This window comes from Chionomys nivalis, chromosome 10 (genome assembly GCF_950005125.1).
Source record: "Chionomys nivalis chromosome 10, mChiNiv1.1, whole genome shotgun sequence".
Taxonomy (NCBI): domain Eukaryota; kingdom Metazoa; phylum Chordata; class Mammalia; order Rodentia; family Cricetidae; genus Chionomys; species Chionomys nivalis.
The window spans coordinates 50,347,201-50,374,881 of record NC_080095.1 but is presented as its reverse complement, the minus strand read 5'-3'; the positions used below and the strand labels follow the sequence as shown (position 1 = coordinate 50,374,881).

At 42.3% G+C, this 27,681-nt stretch overlaps 1 protein-coding gene across 1 annotated transcript; it reads left to right on the top strand.

The window, feature by feature from the left end:
• Positions 1–187: 187 nt before the first annotated feature.
• On the top strand, positions 188–20,821 carry Snapc1 (small nuclear RNA activating complex polypeptide 1). The gene is made up of 10 exons (XM_057782861.1): positions 188–417; positions 4,758–4,917; positions 5,082–5,222; positions 6,148–6,252; positions 6,647–6,805; positions 8,479–8,547; positions 9,200–9,262; positions 11,954–12,104; positions 18,791–18,889; positions 20,352–20,821. The coding sequence occupies exons 1-10, from the start codon at positions 233–235 to the stop codon at positions 20,384–20,386; spliced, it is 1,167 nt and encodes a 388-aa protein (XP_057638844.1). The 5' UTR covers positions 188–232; the 3' UTR covers positions 20,387–20,821.
• Positions 20,822–27,681: the final 6,860 nt, after the last annotated feature.

Here is a 27,681-nt window from a genome sequence, read left to right as displayed (position 1 = left end):
AGGCGACGTCTGCACAAATGTCAACAGATTTCAGATAGTAAATGTCAACAAAGAGCGCCGGGTAGTCAGTCACGCACGCGCGACAAGGGCGACAAGAGCAAAGAAAAGCCCGGATAGAGGCGGAGCTTGATGTCCCGGATAATACGTCACGGAGCGCGCCTGCGTGACGTAGCTGGGGCGGGACCTTGGGACCTGGTTCCCGGTGGCGGGGATTTGCCAGCCGGTAAGGAGCATGGAGACCCCTGCGGACGCCGCGACCCGTCCCGTGGGCGCGGGGGCGCTTGAAGGCGTGGGGATCCCGCCGGGCTTGCAGACCGACTGCGAGGCACTGCTCAGCCGCTTCCAAGAGATGGACAGCGTGCGCTTCGAGGACTTCGCGGAGCTCTGGCGCAGGATGAAGTTCGCGACCATCTTCTGGTGGGTGTGCCTCGCCGCCCGGCGGGAACGCAGCCTGGGTCCCCGGTCTCCGCCTGGGCGCACTCCCTGGGTCGCCCGTCTGCATCTCCACCGCATCCAGATCTCTGCCTCTCGACCTCCTCCAGTCTTGTTCACCTGGAATGAATCCACGCTTAGAAACAAAGTAACCACACCGAGACAGGGTGCTCCACGAATGAATCCATTTAGCACGCAACAGTCAAAGTTGGAAGTGCAGATGTGAGCCCCTGTTTAGCTCTTTTAGGTGGGAAAAGCCCAAATTCAGCCCTGGGGACGCCTTACCTTTAGCCCCAGCCTCATTTCCAGCGCCCACACTTTGCACTCACTTTCTTGCCCCAGCGTTGCCTTTGGTCCTCCGCTGTTGCTTCCTAGCCTGCGAGTTCCCTCCCTTTTTTGGCTTGTCTGTGTTTTCGGTCGTATTTAAATCCAAATGACAGTTCTTTAGGGAGGTCTTTTGCCACATTATATTGCTGGCTGCAGACACAGTATTGGAGAATGGTGACAAGCACAAATGATGGGCCCCAGGTATTAGAATTTAGCTCCCCAGCCCTCCCCCACCGAAATCTGAGACAAGCTTTTTTTTTTTTTTTAATCTATAAAATAGAGACAGATATAGTACTTCATGGTAGTGTGAGGATTAAATGAGCCAATATATTTGGGGTGTTCCACATTCAAAATTAATGTTCAGTGTTATTACTACTTTTTGATTTCCCCCTCAGACTGACCTTTGTGGAACAGTGGCTCGATAAATGTTGTATTTCTTCTTGTTTTTGTTTTTTGAGACATGACCTCGTTGTGTAGCCCTGGCTGGCCTGAAATTTGCTAACAAGACTAGACTGCCCTTGAGGTCTGCCTGCCTCTCCCTACCATCGGCTGGGGTTACAGGCATTCATGACCAAGCCCAGGTTTGAATATGATGTTTGTATTAATTAGCATAGCATATTGATTATTGAAAAGGCCAAATGATTGAATAAAACTTTATTAGAACTCTTTGCTGAGAAAAATAGTAAAAATAAAAATTCTACGGATGAGCCTGGCGGTGGTGGCGCACGCCTTTAATCCCAGCACTCGGGAGGTAGAGGCAGGCGGATCTCTGTGAGTTCGAGGCCAGCCTGGTCTAGAAGAGCTAGTTCCAGGACAGGAACCAAAAGCCACGGAGAAACCCTGTCTCGAAAAATCCATAAAAAAAAAAATTCTATGGATGTAAACTAATTATTATGTGAATTACAGGGATGAAGGATAAAGATATTAGCTGGTCATAGTGATGCATACCGTTAAGCCCAGAATTGGGGGACCTGGAGACAGGAGAACCAGGAGTTCAAGGCCATCCTAACTACAAAGAGACTTCCAGATGGGCTGGGCTACTGGATAGCTACCTCGAGAAACCAAATAACAGCAAAAACTATTTATTGTACAACTACTGTTTTACATCGCTAACTGTAATGCATCCACTGTTTATTATACTTATAACAGAACTCTGAAAAGCAGCTATAATTGTCCATATTTTGGAGATTAGAAAATCGAATCTTTTTAAGTTTTTCAAGATAGAGTTTCTTTGTGTAGCCCTAGCTGTCCTGGAACTTACTCTGTAGACCAGGCTGGCCTCTAACTCACAGAGATCTGCCTGCCTCTGCCTCCCAAGTACTGGGATCAAAGGCATATGCTACTGCCGCCACCACCACCCAGCTGTAAAATTGAAGCTTAAGAAAGATAATTTCACCAAGTGTGGTGACAGGCTGGTAATTATCAGAGTGATCAGGAGGATCCCAAGTTTGAGGTCAGCCTGGGCTGTGACGTGACACCCCCATCTTAAAAATATCTAAATCAATGTCTTCCCATTCCTTTTAAAATTTAATTAAATTTTATTTATTATTATTTGAGACAAGGTCTTACTATGTAGTCTTGACTGGCCTGCAATTTATTGTGTAGACCAGGCTGGTCTCTAATGGGGATTAAAAGTGTGCACCTCTGTGCTGGAGAGATGGCTCAGCAGTTAAGAGCACAGGCTGGTCTTCCTAGAGGATCAGAGTTTAATTCCTAGCATCCTCATGGCAGCTCACAGTTGTTTAAACTAAACTCCAGTTTCAGGGCATCTGGTCCTCTCATACAGTCAAACATGCAGGCAAAACACCAATGCACATAAAAATAAAAAAGTGAAAACAGGGGAAGCAGAGGTAGGCAGATCTCTGTGAGTTCGAGACCAGCCTGGTCTACAAGAGCTAGTTCTAGGACAGGCTCCAAAACCACAGAGAAACCCTGTCTCGAAAAACCAAAAAAAAAAAAAAAAAAAAAAAAAAAAAGGGAAAACAGGTCACATGAATGAGGGTACTCATGGATCCCAATTATTTAAGCCTTTCGGTGATGGCACTCGCCTTTAATCCCAGAGGGATTCATTTGGGAGAAGGCCAAATGAATCATTTATTTGAGACAGGCCAGCTTGGTCTACAAAACAAGTTCTAGGACTGCTACGGCAACACAGAAACCCTGTCTCAAAAAACCAAAATAAATAAATAAATACATACATACATGACCTTGCCCAGCCTATTTTCTATTTTCTTGTCTTTTCTGTTTCTAAAATTTATACTCTCTCACTGTAGTAAAGGCATACAGGGTGACACACCAAGGGGATTTTTCTGGGTTACTCTACTAGAGGGGTGGTGGGCTTCTTTCCTTCCTTCCTTCTTCTCCTCTCTCTCTCTCTCTCTCTCTCTCTCTCTCTCTCTCTCTCTCTCTCTCTCTCTTTCTTCCTTCTTTCTTTGAGACAGGGTCTCTCTGTGCAGCCCTGACTGTCCTGGAACTCAGCATGTAGATGAAGCTGGCCTCATACTCAAAGAGATTTGCCTGCCTCTGCTTCCTGAGTGCTAGGATTAAAGGCGTGGGCCACTACACCTGGCTAGATTTTCTTTAGGAATCATTTTGGTCTCTACTATGGTGGGTAGTTCATGTTCTTTTACTGTACTTACTTATACTTATTGTTTGAGAGCCAAAGTGGTCTCCTCCCCATTTGTAGTGAGGTGTAATGGATTCCTCTAGCTAAAGGGCTTAGGTCTTTTATTTTGCTGTTATTAAATGACAAATGCAACATATTTATAGTGATGTGAATGTCAGTTACTTGCACGTGTTAAATGTGTTTTGGGGCATTTTAGCTAAGATTGGCTTTGTTTTTTCAAAATAGGATCTGGCTATGGCCTTGCATTTGTGGCAGTCCTGCCTCCTGTCTTCTGAGTGATGGGAATCATAGTCTGGGCCACCATTCCCAGCTTCTTGTTTTGACAGTGGATCTTTTATAGCCCAGACTGGCCTTGATCTTAGTATGGAGCCAAGGATGATCTTAAATCTTTTGATCCTTCTGCCTCCAGTTCTCAATTGCTGGGAGGGAGTTCAGAAGTCTGCTACTGTGTCTGGCTTTTAAAAATGGAGAACATTTTTAATCTGCTAAGTTAGGGTCTATCCTAGAACACTACTAACATAAGGAGTTCAAGGTTGCCTTCCTTGTTTCATTCAGTTTTAAGAGGATCATCACACTGGCTTTTGTGTTCTGGTGAATGGGAGCATGGATGATGTTAGGCTGTTTCTCTTAACTTAAACCATAAGCCTTCTCTCTGTTTTGGAATATGTGTACACTGTGTGAAGATGTGTTGCGGTGATTGGTGATTGGTGTGATAAAAAGCTGAACGGCCAATAGCTAGGCAGGAGGAGATGGGGAGAGAGAAACTTGGAGGATAAATCTAGCTGTGGGATTTGACAATAGACTTGGAGCAAGTTGGGCATGCTGTACCGAGAAAAGGAAAAAGCCACATGGCAAAACATAGATTAATAGAAGCAGGTTAATTAAATCATAAGAGTAATTGGGAACAAGCCCAAGCTGAAGGCCAAATTTAATAAGAAGTCTCCGTGTCGTTATTTGGGAGCTGGTGATCTAAAACTATAGTCTGACAAGAAAGCTTGGCAGTCTTCCAGGGACAGAAAGCGATGCGAATCCCAGAGAATTGTTGGGAAATGTTTTTGAGTCTGTAATGACCATGATTATTTTAATAGTAAATGTTCTGAATACCGAATCTGAATCTAAAGCCTCTTCTACAGTCGTCATTTTGGCAGCAAGGCTGGTGTTTTGATGGCAGTGTCACGGTTCCCTGACTGAGTGGTCAATGCATGGTAGAAAATGAGTTCTTTCTGCTTGACTCTCAAGAGGGCCAGGTGTGGTGTCTCCATCTAGTTCCTAGCAGTTAAAGAAGCAGGGGTCTCAAATAACTTTTGTCTGTGTTCATGTAACAGTGTGTGTGTGTGTGTGTGTGTGTGTGTGTATCCTTTTTGTTTTACAGTGGCAAGATGAGGAACCTGAAAAAGAACCTGTTTACAAAAGAGGCTTTAGCTCTGGCCTGGCGCTACTTTTTGCCTCCATACACCTTCCAGATCAGAGTTGGTGCTTTGTATCTTCTGTACGGGTTGTACAACACGCAGCTGTGTCAGCCAAAACAAAAGGTAAGGTTGGGGGATTAGTTTCCTTCAGTAGAAACCTGAACCAGGCACTATATTTTAAAAATAATAAAGGACTTAGGTGGAAATATCAGTGTTTGAGTTTACAGTCATGAAAAGGGGTCCAGTCCATTTCACACGGTGCCTTGCTTTTCTCCTCCTGGTTGTAGATCAGAGTTGCCCTGCAGGACTGGGATGACGTTATTAGATTTCAGCAAGACTTGATAAACGCGCAGCATTTCGATGCAGCTTTTGTTTTCAGGAAGCTTCGGCTAGACAGAGCCTTCCACTTCACAGCAATGCCCAAGCTGGTATGTTGCTTTAAAAAAACATAACAAAACAAACCACCGTGTATTTTCACAACAAGTTATATTTCATTGTCTATTGCTTGCTTTGTTTTCCTGGAAGGGTGTAGTCTGTTAGTGGTGATCAAAACTGTAGCCCTTCTTATGATTGTTTTCCCTGGAGACAGAATAGAACCTCTGCTCTTGAGTCAGGGCGTTTGTGGATGCCACATCTGAAGCCAGTTGTTGTGAGTAGGAAGAGATGTGGCGTCTGGATCTCTTCCAGAGTTGAGGGTTCAGTCCTGAGCTGCATGCACGTTAGGAAGTTATCAGTCACTCAGCTGTCTCTCTTGTCTTGCTGCTTTTGTGTAGAAATCTGCCAAACATGCCTTTCTACATTTGAGTGTCAAGAGGGCTTGACAAAGGAATTTAAATCTCAGTTGGTAAAAAATTGAAATTTCTAAAAAAAAAAAAAATCAACACCATTTGTTCAGTTTTGTAACGTTTAAGACACTGGATCAGAAGAGCAGAGAGTCTCCTGGAAAATCATGTGACTTTTCAAAGCTGGGCAGACTCTGTAGCATGCAGTGTGGCCTCTGATACTTAAAGATGCCTGTTAGGCTCTGAAAATGGATCGCTAACAAGCATATTGTAGAGTTTTTCTTCTTCTCCTGTGGTTTTACTCCTAGCTTGTGTTTAAGCACTTTAAAAATATCCTTTAAAAGGTGTTCATTTAACATTTTTGAAAAAGTTTTTTTGTTGTGCATGTGTGAACCGAATGCCACTGCACGTGTGTAGGCAGTAGGACAGCTTTGTGGCGTTCTCCTTTCAACCGTGATGGGGAGTCTAGGGATCCACTCAGGTGACCAGGCTTGCTCAGCCCGTGACTTCGCTCACGGAGCCATCTCTCCAGTACCAGATGTCCATTGTAAAATGCATTCTTTGTATTTAGCTTTCATGTAGAATGAAGAAAAAAATTCAGAAAACTGAAGTGACGCAAAAATTTAAGGACCCAAATGATCGTGTAATGAAACTTATCACTTCTGATGTATTAGAGGTGAGTTTGTTCTTACACTCTTGAAGTTGGGGAAAGTGGTCTTATTGGCAATTATGTTGAGGTTATAACTTTCATTAACTGGGTATTGATAGTTTCTATAATTGTTTTAGCATATATCTTGTCAATGCAGTCATTTTGGAAAGTAATTATATTTTGAATTAGTTTGCCTTTAAGATTGTCATCAGATGGAAATAAAGGACCACGTATTGTGGTCCATTCTACAGTTGCAATACTAGCCCGGTTTACATAGCAAGACCCTGTCTCTTAAGTAAAATAGTCTCACGCCCATACCCACATGATATGTATGTGTGTGTGTGTGTGTGTGTGTGTGTGTATGTATGTATGAACCCTAATATACATACAGGAAATAAAGGGCCCCTCTTTTCACTTTTAGGAAATGCTGAATGTTCACGATCATTATCAAAATATGAAGCATGCTATTTCAGCTGATAAGACCATGCCAGACAAAGCTCTCAGCCTGGTAAAGGAGGATTTTTTTGACAACATTAAGAACATAGTTTTGGAGCATCAACAATGGCACAAAGACAGGAAGGTACTTACTTATTTGTTGCTGTCTTACCCTTGTACTGTGTACAGATGTTAACATGTGGGCTCTGCCAAAGAGAGGCAGCCTGGCATAGTGGCTGCATTGCTGTCCAGTGAGGATTTAGAGGGCTTTGCCCTTCTAGTTAGGGCTCTGTCACTTAGTAGGCATGTGGTGTGACTTTTTAGGGGTGGGGGAGAGTAAATCTTGTGTTTTTAGATCAAACCCAGCATATAGATTACTTTTGTTTGGTGTAATATTAATTCCAACGTGGTTGTAAAATTTTGAATTCATGTCCAACATGTAAATATTAGTGGACTGCGTGTTCTTATAAACCAGAGAGTCTGGTTCCACTGGCTCAATTTGCTGTATAGTAGGGGACCCTGCATCCCAATGGAGGCTTTTCTCTTTCCAGCATTGTCTCTCTGTGTGACTGAGCCATTGATTTTCAACCTAGCTTTCTTTCTTTTTTATTTGTTTTTATACACATACACACATATTTTGTTTGTTTGTTTTGAGGGCAGTTCTTTCTATTTAGTCCTGGAACTCACTGTATAGACCAAGCTGGTCTTGAACTTCACAGAGGTCCTCTTTCCTCTGCATCCTGAGTGCTAGAATTACAAGTGTGTGACACCACACCCATTTTTTTTTAAATACCAAGGAGTATATTCTTCATTTGTTAAGGGGGATTAGGTAGTTTAATAATAAGGGGGATTAGGTAGTTTAATAATACTTTCTACAACTATTTTGAAACTTTGTGGTCCTTTAAAAATATTTTTGCCTGTGTGTGTGTGCTTGATTGAGTGCTTGTGGAAGTCAGAGGACAGCTCCTGGGACTTGCTTTTCTTCTTTTAGCTTGTGGGTTCTAGGGATTGAGTTTGGGTCATCGGGCTTGATAGCAAATGCCCTGACCCACTGAGCCATCTCTCTAGCATGAAATTTTATAATCTTTATCTTTTGTTTTGTTTTTTCGAGACAGGGTTTCTCTGTGTAACAGCCCTAGCTTCCCTGGAACTAGCTCTTGCAGACCAAGCGGGCCTTGAACTCACAGAGATCCGCCTGCCTCTGCTTCCCAAGTGCTGGGATTAAAGGCATGAGCCCCCACAGCCGAGCTGAAGCTTTATAATGTTAGACAGTGTGCTGGTTAGTTTTCTGTTAGCTTGATGAACGCTAGAGTTATTTGAAAAGGGGGAACCTCAGTTGTGTAAATGCTTCCATTAGACTGACCTTAGCAACTCTGTGGGACATTTTCTTGATTACTGATTGGTGTGGGAGGGTGCAGCTTGCTGTGGGTAGTGCTGCCCCTGGCAGGTGGTCTGGTATAAAGAAGTAGTCTGAGCAAGTCATGGGGAGCAGCCCAGTAAGCAGTGTTCCTCCATGGCGTCTGCTTCAGTTCTTGTCTCTAGGTGCCTCCTGAGTCCCTACTCTGACCTCCTTTCACGATGGACTGTAAGCTAAAAGGTGAAATAAACCCTTTCCTCCCCAAGTTGCTTCTGGCCGTGGTCTTTATCACAGCAATAGGACAGATGGCACCCATGCTGCAGTAATATGAAATGACCTAATTTTTCAGTAATTAAAAGTAACTTCTTCATTTTTAAAATTGTAACCTACTAATTATCTGTAATTAATGGAAATATAAATGTGTGTATATTAACACATTAATAACATTTCTGTTCTTTCAGAATCCGTCCTTAAAACCTAAACTTAAAGATGGAGAAGAAGAAAGTGAAGGTACTTCACAGGAGCCAGAGGTCAGCAAAATGTTAACAAAGGCAGGGTCTGTTCCTTTTATGTGTGGCTGATTCCGCTTTGTATGTGTTAGGACCCTTAGCTCACATTAGTAAACATGGGAGAATTCCGCTCTGTGTATTCTGTGGTAGACAGTCTGTGGTAACCTCAACTGTGCAGGGCATTCCGAGTCCAGGGCGGCAGTGAGGGGGTAGCAGTTCTGAGCAGGTGGGGGCAGGGTGCTGGGAGGTGCTCTTAATTCTTAGGGGCGGGGTCAGGCTTGTGTGAGAAAGTCTTTGTCAGCCTTTGATCCTGTGATACTGGGGTGCTTTTTGCAGTTTCTCATGTTCAGTGTTTCATCTCTCTTGTGCTGCCATCTTTAGGTAGATGAGGGAATGGCAATCAAGAATTCTGCTTAGTTCCCTAAGGCTTTTGTCTCTACTTTCTTCCCGAGTCTTGAAGGAAATGGCCCACCACTAGCAGGATGGCATTATGACATTTGCTGTGTTGGCAGGCAGAGGGTGTCATGTGTGATTTTGTATCGATGCATGTCTAAACGTGTTAGTTTCTTTTGTTTTACCTTTGTCTCAAATCTTAATCCTGACTATAGATCCTTAGATTTTCGTAATGTCCCTAATGTTTGAACTTTGTTTTCCTTGTTTATTTTCCTTCCAGAGATGTGAAAGAGCAGAGTCTTTAGCAAAAATAAAAGCAAAAGCCTTTTCTGCTGTTGCTCAGGTAAGTCTTGTTTAGTACGCTAACGTACAGCCTGCCTCTCTTAAGTGGCAGTTTAGATTCTATCTGTGTAGTCCACACACAGTTGAGGAGAGGAGTCCATCACCCAGCAGGTGCGTCTGCAGCCCAGCAGCGTCCTGCTCTTTTCCTCTTGCCCCGTGCACCTTTTGCCTGTTGCCTAGAATGTTGAAGTCAGGTTCTCCGTCCTCTTCCACCTTCTGGGACTTCAGTCCAGGTGCAGTGGGGCTTTGCTGTTGTCTCTCAAGTTCAGGATTGTTGGCCTTCAGGTGGCCATCGTTTCAGTCTGAGACCTTTGTGCCTAAAGAATTTTTTTAATTATTATTTTTTATTGTATCTCTTTTTTCTTTACCCATCTTGTTTTTTCTTTGCTATTTTCAGTCTGTTTCTGTTAGGGTGTTTCTTAAATGTTAACTTATTGGCCATTGATTTTTGTTGTTTGTTTTTTAGTATTTGTGCTACATTTTTTTTTTCTGTACTGAGAATGTCATTAAGGACATTAATTAGTTTTTGATGTTTCCTCCCATTTTCTTTGAATCTGTTTCTCTATTTTGGTCTCTGTTTTTCATTCTCTTGGCTTTGTTCCAGAAGATTGGAGCTCCTCAGATGCCTCTTTATATAGAGTGACTAACAGTAGAGGCAGGCTTTTAACTCCTTCATTTCCTTTTTTTGGATATAGCCATTTTGACTAAAGAGCAAGCTTCCATTTCCTTTCCTGAGAGAGGAGGGTAGGAAGCAAGCCTGGCTGCCAGTGTTTCCGGAGCTTCCAGTCAGTCAGGAGGCTCAGAGTCCGTGCTCAGACAGCCTTCTACTGCCTCCTCCCTCCTCCACTGTACCGTCTTTGTTTCTTTGGTTTCATTCATTCATCCATTTATTTATTTATTTATTAATTATTAAAATCCTAAATATCTCTGATTCGTTCTTCCCAGAGGACAGACTCCTGGTGTCCTGGGGAGGCAGTTCATTGCCCAGCTTTGAGGCTGGGGAGCAGGACTCGGTTCCCCTGTAGATTTTTGCTGTGTTTCCTTATGGTTTTGATGCAGTTCTTTTGGGGTGAACTGTTCTGTAGTAGCTCTCCCTTGTGGCCATATTATTTCTAACCTTCCCTTGTTAAGGCAGTTGTCACTCACTTTCCTACTCTGAATTATAATTGAGTTGTTCCCACCATGTGTCTTTTTGTGTGTGTGTGTGTGTGTGTGTTTGTTTCATTATTTTACTCAAGTTTTAGGAGAAAGTATGTAGATGGAAGTTTCTGGCCTGCCCAGTGCACAGCCGTTTAATCCAAATAAACACACAGAGGCTTATATTAATTACAAACTGTTTGACCTGTTAGCTCAGGCTTATTACTAATTAGCTCTTACGACTTAGATTCACCTATAATTTTTGTCTATGTTTAGCCACGTGGCTTAGTACCGTTTTTTCAGTAAGGCATTCTCATCTTACTTCCTCTGTATCTGGCTGGGATCTTTCCTCTTCCCAGAATTCTCTTAGTCTAGTTGCCCCCACCTATATTTCCTGCCTGGCTACTGGCCAGTCAGTGTTTTATTAAACTAATACGAGTGACAAATCCTTACAGTAGCATTATCCCACAGCAGAAGCAAGTACTGATAAATTCATATTTAATTCTATATGTTTTTCTTAGATCTTTTTTCCTGACTATTTTATGGGAAATCAAACTATCATTTTCTAACTGTAGAAATAAAAAGTAATAGTCAGTATTTAGGAGGATTCTCCATTGGTTAGGTATTACACCTTTGCTGCACACCGTCACAGTAAAAAGAGTATAAGACATTGAAAATACACCAAGGAAGATAAATGGATTATATTCAGTTCTTTTTAACCAGAATTTTCTTTATGTATGGAGAGAATTTGTTGTCAAATGGTGTCTAATGTATATCTTAAGACAGCAGATAATTTTGAAAATCCAATTGCATCATACCCCACAGATTATTCCACGTGTATACAATCACATCATACCCCACAGATTGTTCCACGTGTATACAATCACATCATACCGCACAGATTGTTCCACGTGTATGATTGCACAGCTGCAGTTTTTTCTCTCTTAGGGTGCAGTTGGTGTCTTAGAATTGCTTTTGAAGACTCACTGATGAGGCATATCTCTGAGTTCAAGGCCAGCCTGGTTTATATAGTATATCTAGCGAGGCCTATGTAGAGGGACCCTGCCTCAAAACAACAACAGATCCCTTGGTTTGCTGGTCTTAGATACCATTAGGACCAGAACTTCCCTCCTCACTTTTCCTGTCTATATTTTCAGTACTCTTCATGCGCCTGGCTTTGGTTCAGAGCTGGTGTTTCCTTCCTGGTAGTTAGAGTTCTAAAACACAGTGAACAAGTGGGTGTGTGAAACCCATCTTGACCAGTCTGGGCCTTATGGTCATACCTGGAACGAGGCAAACAGTGGGAGGTGCCTTATTGTGAGTCAGACCCTACTCTTCTGAGATTCCGGATAGCCCAGTGTAAGCTGATGGCGAGGCAGCTGCAGGACTTGGTTATACAGGTGAAAAGTCTGTGTCTGCGCACAAACTGTGTATAGTACAAGCCCGGTAATAGTAAGGACATGATGGCATGTGTTTCTGCTTTCCTCATCTTCGTGGTCTGTCCTTTGAACTCATTGTGTTATTCATCGTGAATAACTGGGTTTCTCTTAATAAGGTGTCCAAGTCCAGGAGGCATCGCCAAGCCAAGCTTGACTCCTCTGACTCTGATTCTGGGTCTGGACAAGGGCAAGGCAAAGCAGCTAAGAAGAAAAGAACCAGAGAAACAGCCCAACCAGCAGGAAAGAAGAGGCCTTCCAAAAGCAGAGGTACTTAGCTTTAAAAGTCTTACTAGGGCCTGGCAGGGATGAGTAGTCCTTACTTCTAGGATGGGTTAGATCTGGGTGTGATGGGGAGATATCTGTAATACCAACATCCAGGAGGCTGAGGCAGGAGGATTGCCAGTTTAAGGCCAACTTGAGGTACATAGTAGGATCCTAGCCAGGCGGTGGTGCACGCCTTTAATCCCAGCACTCGGGAGGCAGAAGCAGGCCAATCTCTGTGAGTCTGAGGCCAGCCTGGTCTATAAGAGCTAGTTCCAGGACAGGCTTTAAAGTTACGGAGAAACCCTGCCTTGAAAAACCAATAAACAAACAAATAAATGATCTGTCTCAGAAAAAAAAAAAAAAGATTTGTGTGGGAACATCATGGAATTTAATATTAAAGATTAACCCATTTTCATAACTTCTTGGGCTCTTGTTGCTGAAAGAGACCCTAGAGATTATATCAAACATATTACTCAGTGTAACTTTATTAGTAATGATGTGTGTAAATTAAATTACATCTAGAAAAAGCCAGTAAGTAATGCAGTCTGTAAACCTTATCTCCTTCAGTTAAATTCATTAAAGTATCTCTGTTTTTTTTTGTAATAGAGTGTCTGCAAAATGACCTTACTATTTGATGCTTAAATGACCATGTATTTTAATGATTTGCATTTTCAAAAATTGAATAAATGCTACGTATTCAGCACAGCTAAGGTTGGAATGTGTTAATGACAGAAAGCACACTAGAAACATTAACACATACTTAATAATTTTGCCAGACACACTGCTAGCTCCTTCGGGTTTGTGAAAGTCATTTATGTCCTCTGAACGTGTTTCTTTTTTCCTGTATTGAGGCAGTGGAGGGTGAGTTGAAGTTAAATAGCTTCAGTGTATGTCAGATATGGTTCTGTGCTGTGTGATAGTTGCTTCAAGTGCAGTAAGAATTTTGAGGAAGACGCCCATGGTGGTTAAGGGTTGCCAAGTAGTGATTTAAAGGGAAACTTGCTCCTCAGAAGTTGGCAGGCACAGGGAAGACAATTCAGTTCAAACTTGAGCATTGAAAAAAAAAATTCTAAAGTGCAAAAACAGGCCCCTAAACTGATGTAGGAGGTAAACCAAAAGCTCTTTGTGAATCTAGTCATTTTAGGATGTCGTGATGATGCAGTTAATTGGAATATATTAATATAATTTATCTTATATTAAGCTAAAGGGGAAAATATAATTGATAATGTCTGATATCCATCCTTGATTTAAAAAGTCTCTAGATTAGGGGGTCATCAGAGTTTCTATAAGGTTCAGATAGTGAGTATTTTAGACTTCATAGGCTAAACAACTTCTTTTGCAGCTTAGCTGTGCAGCTCCCGGTATAATGTGAAAGAACATCTGAATACACTGCAGGAGAAGCGCACTTCTTAGTAGTGATGGGTCAGCACCACCACAGACCGTGCCAGAGCAACCCTTTCCTGGGGGAAAGAAATACATGCTCCTTTATTTTTTAAAGGCAGACAGACAGACTCTCTCTCTCTAGAGAGCCTAACATTAGCAATGATACATTAGAAGAATGTTTTATCTGACATTGTGCATAGAGAGCTAGGTGGCGTGATTGGGAATGTGAAATTGTACATTATCAGAGAAGCTACACAGTTTCCATGGTGTGTGAGTGGCCAGTGCTATATGTAAAATGTATTCTGTACTTAGCTGAACAAAAATTAAGAGCAAAATTTTTAGTAAAGTAAGGGACCCTACTACAGAAATTATAGCTGGAAAGGTTCATAAAGAGAATCTGAGATAGTGTTATTGATATAGTAAGTTAATAGTGACAGACTATAAATTTCTCATAAGACACAAAATAGGAAATCTGAATAACCTTTTATTTGCCAAAGGAATGGAATTTGAAGATGCTCGACTGAACATCTCTGTAAACTTGTTATCTTCAGTCCTGGGCACTGATTGGCCTGTGCACACCCGCACAACTACTCCAGCCTCTTGCCATGTAGCTCAGGGAGGCCTTGACGTCTCGGTCGTCCTGCCTCAGTGCCCTGTGTGCTGGTACTAGTCATGCACCATGGCATCAAAGTGTAGATGTTTAGGTCAAAAGTAATGTAGCTGTACAGATGCTTTTAGGAAATAGAAGAGAGAACACTTTATAGCTTGCTATTATTGCCAGAAATGAAAATTAAAGACCTCTACCCTTCATGAACAAAATTCCTTGCTAGATAAAGCAGATCAAATCCAGCAACCTATTGGAAGAACACAAACACATTATGAGCAATTAGACTCTATCCCAGTAATGTAAGAAATAAGCCGATGTAAATCATATTAGCTCATTAAAAGAGAAAACCTCTTATAGGTAAGGATATTGACAAATCTAGTATTTGCTCATGATAGAAACACTGAATTACTATTAGATGGAAATGGGCCTAATGAATTTGTAGCAAACACATGACCTTGACATCTATCCTTAATGGTAAAGCAACCCTCTCCTAAGGCTGAGAATAAGGCAAGGAAGCCCACTTTGATTCCTATTAAACATCATGCCGGAAGACCCAACCAGTAGAGTAAGGCAATAGTTTTTGCTTGTTCCTCTTGGCAACCAACATATTCTCTTGCCTCTGGTACCTAAGTTCCTGCTGATGTTTTCTGCCTCAATACACCTTCCATTTTCAGAAAGGAATATGATACACACTATATAGCTTTTTTTTTTTTTTTTTTTTTTTTTTAAGACACAGTCTCCATAAAATTCTAGCTGTTCTAGAACTCACTATGTTACACCAGGCTGGCTTTGAACTCAGAAATCCACCTGTTTCTGCCACTGGCGTGCTGGAATTAAAGACATGTACCACCTGGCATTATATGCAGTTTTTTCTGTTTGGGCTTTCATTTAGTTAATGCATGTGGGAGTCACCTGTATTCATTCGTATATGTATATATATGTATGGTATACATATGGTGTGTGTATACACACACATATATGTACACACACATATACATACATACATATACATATACATACACATATACATACACATACACATACACACACATATATATATATATATCTTCTTCCAGGCAGCTGCTCTGGCCTCAGAGTCTTCTTGGCAGCTCAGCTTGTCTGAGACTCTTTTTTTTTTTTGGTTTTTCAAGACAGGGTTTCTCTGTGGTTTTGGAGCCTGTTCTGGAACTAGCTCTGTAGACCAGGCTGGTCTCGAACTCACAGAAATCCGCCTGCCTCTGCCTCCTGAGTGCTGGGATTAAAGGCGTGCACCACCACCGCCCGGCCAGAGACTCTTCTTTGAAGCTTGGCTTCCCTTTTTCTGAGAGCCACTCTTCAGGTTTTAGTGCTTACTCTCCCAGGGAGGAGCCTAGTGACTCTGGTCATCTGGTCAGTTTCAGGGACTTCCTGATGCTGCTTTGAGTTGTTTACCTTCCTGCTTAAGGAGCTTCCCTGCAGGGTGGAAGTTTTAGTTTTTTTTTTTTTTTTTTAGATTTATTATGTATACAGGGTTCAGCCTCCATGTATGCCTGCAGGCCAGAAGAGGTCACCAGATCTTATTACAGATGGTTGTGAGCCACCATGTGGTTGCTGGGAATTGAACTCTGGAAGAGCAGCCAGTGCTCTCAACCTCTGAGCCATCTCTCCAGCCCTGGAAGTTTTAGTTTTAGTCTGCTAGGAAACTGTTACAGAACACTACCATTCCAGATTTCTACCAGAAACAGCTAGTTGTCATTTGACTTCAGAATCTTATAAGTCCTCCATTTTTAATGAAAAATTTAAAATTTTCTTTTTTTAATTTTATTTGTATTTTATTTTGCCTTCACAAATGTGTTCCACATGTGTGCAGAGCCCATGGAGGCCGGAAGAGGGCATCAGGTTCCTGTAGTTATAGATGGTTGTTAGTGTTCATGTGGGTCCTGGGAATTGGACTCTGGAAGAACAGCTAGTAATTCCAGCTTCTGATTTTTTCCCAATTGAGTGGGTAGTCACTATTGAATAGAGAGGGTTGCACATTCTGGATAGGAGATCTTTATAAGTAATCAGGATTGTATCTTGCATATATCTTTTCCAGGCTGTAGCTTGATTTTTCTTTCTCTCTCTCTCTTTTTTTTTTTTTTTATAACAATGTCTTACAAAGATTAGAATTTTAGTGGACATGGTAGTACATACCTTTAATCCCCATGCTAGGGCATCAGAGGAAGGCAGATCTCCATGATTTCTAGGCTACAAAGGGCTGCATAATGAGGCTCTGTGTTAAGGGGGCGAAAAAAGAAATAATGTGAATTTTATTTTGTTTTGTTTTGTTTTGGTGAAGATAGGATTCCTGTAGCCCAAGCTCACCTTGGCTCTCTTGGCTGTCTGTGTAGACACAGATGATTTTAAACTCCCGAACCTTCTGCCTCTACCTTCCAAGTGCTGGGATTATACACACACTACCACATTGGCTCAAGAATTTTAATTTTAAGGAAGTGCAGTTTGTCATTTTTTCTTTCATGATTCATGCTTTTTGTGTTATGCGTTAAAAAAGTCTTATCTGAGAATAGTTCTTCAGTGTTCTCTGGTATGCATTTTGAAACTTTCATGTGTGTGACACATTTGAATCATTTTGTTCCATATGCAAGCGGAGGGAGGGATTTTCTGACTGTGGATGGAAAACTGTATCAGCGTTGTTTAAGGCTACTCTTTTTCCACCAAATGGCCTTCACACCTTTGTCAGAAATAAAACCAAGACCATCTCAGTGGCTCAGCAGGTAAAGGTGATGGCTGCCAAACCTGTCAGCCTAAGCTCGGTGTCCTGGACCCTCTGGCAGTAGGAGTGAGCCAGGTTTCAGCAGCTGTCCTTTGGCCTCCACGTGCACACCAACACAGGTGTGCCTCAGTGTCACATGCACACCTACACAGGCGTGCCTCAGTGTCACATGTGTGCCGACATAGATGTTCCTCACTGTCACATGCGTGCCGACATAGGTGTACCTCATTGTCACATGCATGCTCACAAAAAATTTACTGTTACTGTGTAAGCATGATGCATGTGTTTAAGGAGTACTTTGTACTTATTTTAAAAAACTGGCGGGGTTGGAGAGATGGCTCAGTGGTTAGGATCACTGTCTGTTCTATGGGACCCAGGTTCAGTTCCAGCACACAAGTGCCTGTAACCCCAGATCCAGGGGATCTAATGCCCTCTTCTGGTCTTCTTGGGCATTAGGCACACAAATAGTATACAGACACATATCCAGGCAAATCTCCCATGCACATAGAATAAAAATAAAGAAATGTTTAACAGTAGAGGAAGCCATAGACTAAGAGAAGCAGGGGATGACCTGGAAAGGGCAGTGTCTGGGGTGTACAGAGTGAGGTCTATTTTGGTTCACAGGGAAATAATGTTAACTTTTAGTAATTCTGGAAAAATATGCTGAGTATTATATCATGGCCTGACCTCAAAAGTGGAGTCAGCTGCCTAGGCTTATCTTGGTAGGTAGAGGTGAGTGACATGACTAGCGTCTCCTTGAAAACAGGAGTAACTGGAAGGTTTGAGTTAACAGACTAAAGTGGGCTGCTGTGGGGCTCAGATTTAGCAGTGGCAGATAATGGCTGTGGGTGTAGGAAGTAGAGGGCATCCCGACAGCTCTGCAGATGCAGGGAGAGGCTGATGGAGGATGAGACAAGCTGGTCTCAGCCTGTGGAGGACGCTGGTGGTAAATGCTGGGGAAGAAGAGGTGGCGTGATGAGGATTGCATATGGGGGAACATTTGCTCCGTCTGTCTGGCTAGATTCAATTCCTGTAATGTCTGTCTGTCCTTGCTATATATAGTCAAGGAAGACCTTGAACTTCTGGTCCTCCTGCTTCCAACTTCCTAGTGCTGAGGCTGTAGATGTGGGCCACCCTGCCTGGCTTATGATGCTGGGTATCAAACTCATCTGTATCACGTGCTAGGTTAATGCTCCACTGACTGAGCCACATCCCAGCCCAAATCTAGTGTTTTTGAAAGTGGAAATTCACCGGCAGATATTTCTAAAAATTATGTGAGCGTGTGTCTTGTGTAGCAAAAGGAAATGTGTCTGCATTCAGAAAGGAAACTGGAGCTGTTCAGCTTTAAATTACGTGAAGGAACACATGATCAGCCCTCTTGGCACCCTATTTGTGTGATAAAGGTCAAATGAGGTGTCTCACCAATTTTGTTTTTTCTCATTCTTCACTTCGCCTACTAGAAGAATTATAGCTGTATTCAAGCACAAACTTGTTTTGTAGATGCAGGGTTTCAATATGTAGCTCAAACTGGCCTGGAACTTGCTATGTGGCCCAGTCAGTCCTCAGACTTGTAATCCTCCTGCTTCAGCTTCTTGAGTGCTGGGATTAAAGGTTTTTCTACCTATTTATTTGTTTGAGGCTGGAGCTCGCTCAAAGTGAACCATCCTCCCAAGTGCTGAAATTATAGGTGTGTGCCACTATGCCCAGTGACACAAATATTTTAATATTTAAGAAACGCTTTGAGGGCGAGGTATCAGTCAAGGCTAAGAATGAGAAAGAAGTCATAGGAAACTTGGTAATTGGTAATTTAATTAGAAAAGAAACATTTAAAAAATTTCTATTCTGGAATGCATGATTATGTTATTATAATTTCAGTGTTTAATACCTAAGATTAGCATTCTTTGGTTTTATATACAGTAATTTCTCACTATCTCTAAACATTCCTAGGTAATATTCAGAATGACCAGAAGGAAGAGGAGTCTTTACGCCTGAGTATGCCCATAATTGCGGAAGAGGCAGAGGAGACTGACGACTTCAGCGAAGCAGGTACAGGAGCGTCTCATTGGTTAGTGCAGGACTTAGGTTTGCAGAGCAATATCGTTAGAGCTCTCCCAGTGACAGACAGGCGACTCAGTCCTTCTGACCCTCTGTCCCTCTGTCTTTGCCTCATCGGAGCAGGTGATTGTTACTTTGTAACCATGCTTTTCCCCAGCTAGTATGTAGCTTTGCAGTACATAGATGTGGTTGTCTGTTGGGGAGTCCGTAGTGTCACTGTCTCAGAAGCTGCCTACAGACCTCTGCCCTGCCCTGCTTCTGGTCCTGGCACTGTCTTCTAGGAATCTGTTTTCTTTTTCTTCCTAACTGCTTCCACCCCCCATCTTCCCTGGTATCCTCTTTTTATTTTTCATTGATGGTGAATATTTCTTTTCCTTTTTTCTTTTTTTTTTAAGACAGGGTTTCTCTGTAGCTTTGGAGCCTTTCCTGGAATTCGCTCTATAGACCAGGCTGTCCTCAAACTTACAGAGATCCACCTGCCTCTGCCTCCTGAGTGCTGGGATTAAAGGCATGGATCACCACTACTTGGCTAAAATATTTCTTTTTATCATGTCTTTCTGAAGTTCTTGTTTCTGTGCCTTGTATTTAGTGATGGTTATTTGCGTGATAGCTATGCATTAGCTGTGAGACTCGGAAAGACAGACCATGTCAGTGCTGCACTCCCAGGTTTCCTTGTGATGGAGTTGAAGTCCTCACTTTCTCTTTTCACTAGCTGAGGTAACGCTCGGTTATCTAGCCCTGGGTTTACACTAATTATAGAGAAGGTATAAACCTGGAGAAATTTCAAGCAATTTAATAATTATGAACTAAGGTTTGGAGTGACAGAGATCCCCTATCTTATTGGCATCTCAGTAAGATTGAAATATTGCTGTCTCATTGGAGATAGGAGTTTCTAAACCACAATTTCATTGGAAAAAAGTCATGTGTGTCAGAGCTAAGATTTTTTTTTTTTTTTTTTGGTTTTTTGAGACAGGGTTTCTCTGTGGTTTTGGAGCCTGTCCTGGAACTAGCTCTTGTAGACCAGGCTGGTCTCGAACTCACAGAGATCCGCCTGCCTCTGCCTCCCGAGTGCTGGGATTAAAGGCGTGCGCCACCACCGCCCGGCAGAGCTAAGATTTTTTAAAAAAAAAATTTAAGTTGACAATAAGATAATGAGTTCCATTGTATTTTTAAATATATATTAAATTTTAATTATATGTTATATGATAATATATTGATATTGTAAGTAATTTAATATCTATTATACATTTGTGTGTGTGTGTGAAAGAGAGAGAGTGTGTGTATGTGAGATTCATCTCCCTCACTGCCCCCCTCTTGGATCGTGGCTGTGAGGACATTGTTGGGTTACAGGAGTTAAACTCTTACATAGGTGAAGTGTGTTTTATTCTTAAGTCTGTCATTTAAATGTCAGTTTTTTAAAAGAATTGTGTACTTCTTAACCTTGTATCCATAGAGTTCACCGCTCCCAAAAAGAAAAGAAAGCGCTGACCAGGAGCCTGGCAGAGTGTAGCTTCTGAGCTTCCTGACAGAAGAACAGGTTTGATTTCGTTGTGAGCAGGAGGCTGGCCAGTGAGGACTGACGTCTGAGAACGAGGTCATTTCTGTGAGATGGGAGAGCCCAGTGTCGGTCAAGAGCTGGAGTAGGCGCTGACTCTGAAGCTCTGTAACATCTCTGTTCAGCGTCTGTGTGGATGGAGATAAAGTCTGCATTCAGGCTGTGACAGAAAGCTGTGCGCTGTGTGCTAGCTCCCGAAAGTTCTGTGGCTGCACCTTCATGCGCTGTAATGTTTACTACTCTAGTTTTCAGTTTCTTAAAATGCTATTTATATATAAGTGACTCGTACCTGTCATCTAATAATGCTCTGGGCTGTGGTTTTTGTTTAATAGTTTATATGTTATGATTAAGTGCAATAAAAGTTTTTCCCACTTGCTTTGTCTTTTAATGTGTGAAACTTGCATGGTCAGCGACTTGACTGATAACTTAGAAAGTTAACAGTCCTTTTGTACTGAATGATGTGTCCCTGTTGTCCATTTACTGGACAGGGTCTTGCTGTGTATGGTAGGTTGACCTTGACCACACTCCTGCCTCAGTCTCCCCACTGCTGGGGTTGTAGACTGCACCACCGTGCCTCGCTTGCTAGCTTCTTCAGTGTTTGCTTTGAAGTACCCTTTGGTCTAATGCATATGAATACATTTGTACATGTGTGTGTCCTCACCTACACATACGATTAGATTAATAAATTGTCTAATGCTTACATACTTTCTAGTAAGCCTTGAGGAGCGGTCTTAGAAATTTTAGAATGTGTCTTTGTAAATCACAGGGAAAGTTCTATAGTATGTGCTGCTCTTCTAATTTCTTATCCAGGAGTTTAAATGGAAATTGTGTGAATGCTGCCAGAAAGAAGTGGGTCACCTCCATGACATGCGGCTATTCAGCCTAACGTATAGTTAAGTATTAAGGTTCAAAATCTGGCTTGAAGAGGAAATTTCCAAGTCTGATATGATTAAAAATATATATCTTGTAAGTACAATATTTTAAGATAAAAATATTAATGTTGACTTGCGTAAAACTTGGGTTTGCTATCCTTTAGCTACTAGGACTAACTTCAGCTCTGTCTGACATGGGTGGGACACTCCAGATGTGTATAGGCCTTGTCCAGCTGCAACACTGGACAGCTGAGCTGTAATCTCTTTCTCAGAGAGCACTTGTAGACTCTGTGGGGTCGTCTCGCAGGCACATGACGGTGAGAAGTGATAGACTACTCAATGCAGTTCTTATAATAACCGAAGGACTGGGTTTACGCAGACCACTGAGTCGATCAGGTTAAACTCTGGCTCATTTGACAGCTGAAGGGAACCCTAGTTTCCTTGTGTTAATATTAATTAGGTATAATGTATACCCTCTTGTCAGCCTAGCTTGGGTATAGTGAAAAGATTGATACCTCTCCTGCCTGCCTGCCTGCCTGCCTGCCTGTCTGTCTGTCTGCCTGCCTGTCTGTCTACTATCTCTTGAGAAAATATCTCACAAATGAACTTTATGCACTGAAAATTACTTTCATTTTCCCCCCAGGTTAACTTAGGGAAATAACCATAGTTCCTAATACCTTTCTTACCCTTGGTGCTTGAATTAAATTATAGTTTGAAGAAGGCTTACTTTTTAGTGGCTGGAAAGAACTCCGTGGGTGTTAAACTATTCACATTTCCTTTATCTTTTGAACGACTGTGTAGTAATTTTCATTGCACATTTTTCTTCTCTGTGTTAATGTAAATGTCAAAGCCCAGACTCGAGGTTGTATAATCTCTTTTATGTGATATTTTTAAATGCCTGAATTATTCATTCTACTGTGCTGTGTATTACAGGTCTGAATTTTTATTGCAAGAGACGTTTGAGCAGGCTTCTTTCAGTCAGAAGAAACAAAGCATCCTCCCACTATCTTAAATGCTAGAAGCTTACCGGAAGAATGCGGCTAAGTGAGTAAGGGACTCCATCAGAGACACAGCTTCCTCAAAGACTTGGACAATAACTGTAGGCCTCTTGTACTTCAGATGATGGTCTTAACTGATTCCTACAGTTGTGACCCGTGTACCATAGGGCACAACAGATGACAGAGAAGAGCCCATCTCTGGCAGCTTTCCTCAGAAAAGGTGAATGGGCAGACATTTAGAGTCTCAGGATTTCCCAGTGCAATCATGATATAATCAGGGAGGGACAGAGACTCTTTTCACAGCCAGCCACACTACACAGTGGTGAAGACCATCTGCTCTGGGCAGTCTGGGTTTACGCTTGCATTACACTAATACATGCCATCCTCAAGAATTTGGGGCTGCGTATACTCTAACTCAGAGCTATTTTGGCAAGGGCTCCTCCACCTAGCTATGCTCAGTCTGTTGTTTCACTCGCTAAGTTTCACATGCTGGGCTTGGAATCTACTGTGTAGCCCAGATAGGTCTTGAACCTTCTGTCCTCCTGTCTCAACTTCCTGAGTCTGTGAAATTGTAGGCTTCCACCCAGCCTGATATTCCTGTTTTTGACAAACACGTCTACGTTTACTCACGTATGGACCTTATCCATTGCTCTTTGTTTGTTTGTGAAAGTCATGCTTGTGTCTGGGATTCAAACCCACAGCCTGTCGTCTGCTAAGCACATGCTTTAGCAAGAGTCCCACCAGTTCCAATGGCTGCCTACAGTCCAGTCTTTTGTTGTTATTGTTACTCGGCAACTGGTGTGGTTGATTTTTCTAACCCGTGATGTCTACTGCACTGACCTCACTTCTCTTTCTGGGACCTTATTTATGCCTGTTACTAGGACTGTCTCATGGGCCATATTTTTTCCCTATAACACTTTTTCTGTGCTCCAGAGAGCCTTTTGATTGGTCTTTAAGTTCATGATTTTTCCCTCTCTTGTATTCGATCTGCTTTTGATTTTCTCCAATAACTTTAATTTAGAGGCACCAATTTTTAGTTCTGAAATTTCTCCTTGATTCCTTTTCATGGGTTTCTGTCTTGATTGCAGCGACTTGTTTGTCACCTTCTCTAATCATTATATATATATGTGTATTTGGTGGGGTGTAGGAGGGGGTTGAGACAGGGTCCTTTGCTGTCCTGGAACTTGCTATGTAGATCAGCCTAACTTGAAACTCACAGAGATCTGCTTGCAACTGTCTCCAGTGCTAGGATTAAAGGCGCACACCACCACAGCCTGTTGGCACCACTTTTTTTACTGGGTCACATAAAGTATTGGTCACATGAATATAACCTTCCAGGACTTGAACTTTGAACTCAGGAGCCCCACACATGAGTGGGAAGCTGCTGAAAACTCTGCACAGCCTTTGTCACTTCCAGCTACTTTGTAGCCCTAGAACCACTGAGTTGTGTGTTGCCAGGGAGATGAAGAGAACTTACATTCAGGTTTGGAGCGTGTCGCTGATGGCTCTTTTCGGGGATTTCCCACCCTGACTTCTAACTGCTAATAGCCAGAGAAAGAGGACTCGCTGTAAGGTGAAATAAATAACCCTTTCCTCCCAAGTTGCTTTTGGTCGTGGTCGTTACCACAGCAGCAGAAAGCCAGCTAGAACACCTTGTAACCAGAGAAATTAAGAGAGCCATGGTAGCCTCAGCTGACTCCTTGGAGAGAGGACAATACCCATGAGATGTATTAAACATGAGTTTTTTTATGGCAAATGTATTTTTTAAGTGATGTGAGCTTTGCTAAAGCCTCAGAAATTGCTCACTCTTTGTTAAAGGTTTTGGGTCAATTTATCTTAGTTTCCTGCAGCATAGTTGGTATATTGCCTCCCTTGGTAAGTACACACAGTTAAACAGTTAACCGCTTCCCTTCCAGAGTATTGGATTCAAAAATGAAATACTCTTGTCTTTTTTCAAAATCTGTATTTCTAGAAAGCCATCCTGTTTGCAACTTGATATGAACCAAGCAAACAAAAGATATTTGTCTCTGGTATAGGATAAAATATTGAATCACCATGCTCTCAATGAATAACTCTATTATTCTTTTGACAGATTTTGTTAGATTTGCAAATATGATTTACTCTCAAGACTACAGTCTAAGGAGGCAGAACACATCTCTGTGATGTTTCTGGGTCTATGTAATTAGGATTTAATTGCATCTAAGAGGAAAATGAAACCGTAGAATGATACCTCAGGGCTGTATTGTCAGAATTTCATTTTCTTTTATTCTTTGGTGGATTTATATCCTCCCCCCCATATCAACCTTTAATAAAATGAACAGAGAATTCCAGCCAATTTGTACAGTCTGGGCGACCACAAGAAATGAAACAAGGCAGGTGTGGACATCAGGAAGAGCTGGTTAAAACCAGAACTTGTGGCTCCAGAAGGAGGGGCCAGGTCCAGGCAGGGCCATTCTTTTAGCCACCTAGTTTTTAGTTTTTTATTTATATTTTAATTTTTGCTTTTATTTATTTTTATTTTTTGAGAGTTGTAGTGACATTTTGTTTGTGTTTCAGCAAATAAAGCTTGCCTGAAGATCAGAGTGCAGAGCTACAGCACTAGAGGCCAGGCAGTGGTGGCACAGACCTTTAATCCCAGGACTCGGGAGACAGAGGCAGAGAAATCTCTGTGAGTTCAAGGCCACACTGGGCTACATGAAACTGACCCAGTCTATAAAGGAAAAAGCTAATTCAAAGGTGATTCCAGTTCCAGCACTTGGGATCCCACACCTTTAATCCCGACACTAGGGAGGTGGAGACAGGAGTGATATGGCTGGGCAGAGAGAGGAATATAAGGTGGGTGGAGGCAGGAGCTTATTTTAGTCTGAGGCAGCAGTCTGAAGCAGTCAGAGGACAGGATCGCCCTTTTGGTCTGAGGATTCAGGAGGTAAAAGGTCTCTCTAGTGGCTGGCTGCACTGCTTCTCTGATCTCATCTTTCATCCCCTAACATCTGTCTCTGGGTTTTTATTAAGAGCAATTAGAATTCATGCTACAGAGAGCTTTATTGTTAACTGCTGAGATGTTTTTGATGGTATTCTTTGATTTTTTTCTATATTTTATTAAAAGATTGTAGTTTTTTTTACCCCGTTTCTGATCTTGCAGTATCTGAACTTCAACAAGTCAACCATGTTGATCTGTAGTCTTCATCCCTAGCGATTTCTAATGGGAGCTCAAATTTTCTTGACCTGAGTGCTGGGGCCTAATTTGATGCTTTCCTTTAGAAAGGATTGATGTCTGTGTTTATTGTGCACCAGAATGCTATAATTTTGGCACCTCCACAGTCTCTCTGCCTCTGTTCTCTCCTGATGGGGCCTCGCTTGCAGCAGCTCTGAGATCAACTCTTCATCCACCACTTGTGTCCTGCCTGTTCTGGTTTCAGTTCCTTGTTTTCTTTTTTCTTTGGAAATTCTCCCACTTCTGTCGCACACAGGACACCACTCACAGTTACTTCTGCAGCAGTTTATCCCGGAGGTGCAAGAAGGCCTTTTAATTGTGTCTCAACCTTCTTTCCCTTTAAAATATTTTTATTAATTATTTGAGGATTTCATACAAAGAGGGGCCTTTAGAGGTATGGGATCTGGGGCTGGAGAGCAGGCTCAGCAGTGAAGAGCACTTACTGCTCTTGCGGAGGACACAGGCTCCACTCCTAGTACCCACACCCCAGCTCTGGGGATCCAGTGCCCTCTTCTGGCCACCCTGGGTTCTGCATGCATATGGTACACTAACAACATTCAGGCAAACACTCAAAACAAATCCTTTCTTCTCTGCTCTGTCACACTGTTAGTCCCAGAAGTCATGGTAGGCAGTAGGAAGGAATGGCACATGGGTGTTATATGATTTTCCTGGGATCATGCTGCAGAGTGGGGAGGCCAGTACTGGAATCTTCAAGTCTGACGGCACCACCTCCACTTGTAGCCACTGACCTAGAGTCATTCTTCAGTGACAGTTCCTCCTGAGAGCGAGGCAGCAGATGAAGGGGAAAAGAAGAACATTGGGAGGCTGAGATCAGAAGGTCTTGCATAAGCTATGTCTTATGCCAAGCAAGCTTATGAAGAAGCACAGCATCTTACATACTGCTTGCATGGGGGAGAAGAGGACAGAGTCGGCAGGAAGCTATACAATGTGAAAAAGTCAGGAGGAAGCTATATAGTGGTGCACAAGGGGAACACAGGATATCGCAAGAGTGTCTCTGACCAAGCCCTTCATGAAGGGGGGAAAATGGACTTCCCAGGATCCAAAACCTTAGCTCCCCCAAGGCTCTGGCCCAGGTCATTACTGGCTTTGCTAAGCGTGTACCTGGTTTTAGACAAGAAACTAAGTTCCTTTTCCATATGTCAGCACCTCAGGAGAAGTCCCAGTCTGGTCTGGCTCTCAACAAACCACCACACAAGTCAAAACCTCAGAGAAGTTTGCCAAGTATTGTCAAAATTTGGTTTCATTTTGGAACCAGGAGGGTAGCACCAAAGTGAAGGGGTACTACAGAGGTTGGAGGGTACCTGTTGACCAATATATTGGGTTTGGAAGGCAGTTTAGAAAAACCAAGTGTTTCATAGCTGAAAGGATGCAGTTTCAAAGAGGGGGTGATGAGTAGCAGTAAATGATGACAGTGACATTGTATCCCTCGAATCTGACAATTTGACTGTGCTTTGAGGGCAGATTTTATCATTGTTGAGGACTGAACGGGAAGTAGCACCCAGCTGCTCAGAAGTACAGGTTGCTCTTTTTAATTGGAGTGAAGGATAGGGAGAAACTGGGCCAAACAGGTCAAGAGGTGGAGATCAAGATTCAGAAGAATAAACGAATTCACAGAGCACACGTGTTCTTCTAGGTGGAAGCATGGAAATATTGCCAAGTCGTGTTCTGAAACTCTCATTTCCCTTTGTAGTTATTTAGCTCTCTTGAGCCAAGTAGGAAAAAAAAATGATAAAGTGCATGTGTGTTTTCAGATACCTTGGAAGCTTCTTGTTTGTGAATTACTCCTTAAACAAGTCACAGCTTTGAAAAGTTGTGTCTTATTTTAGCTAAAATAGACAAGTACTTTGACAGAGAACTGATGTTACCTCACTGGAAGAAAAGAAAGCAACCATGTCCATAAATGGACCTGTCCACTCCCAAATTTTTAAGATCTAGTGTTCAGAAGTGGAAACCTCTGCATGGTCCTGGGTCACGAGGGAGGGAGGAGCCTCCATGAAAGGGGGTGGTGTCCTGTTGATGAGTGCTGTGGGATAATTAATGGTCTTTACCCTGTAAAGATTTGTCACTTATATTGGCTTAGTGACAATTGACTTATATTGGCTTAGTCTTATTGGAGAGACTAC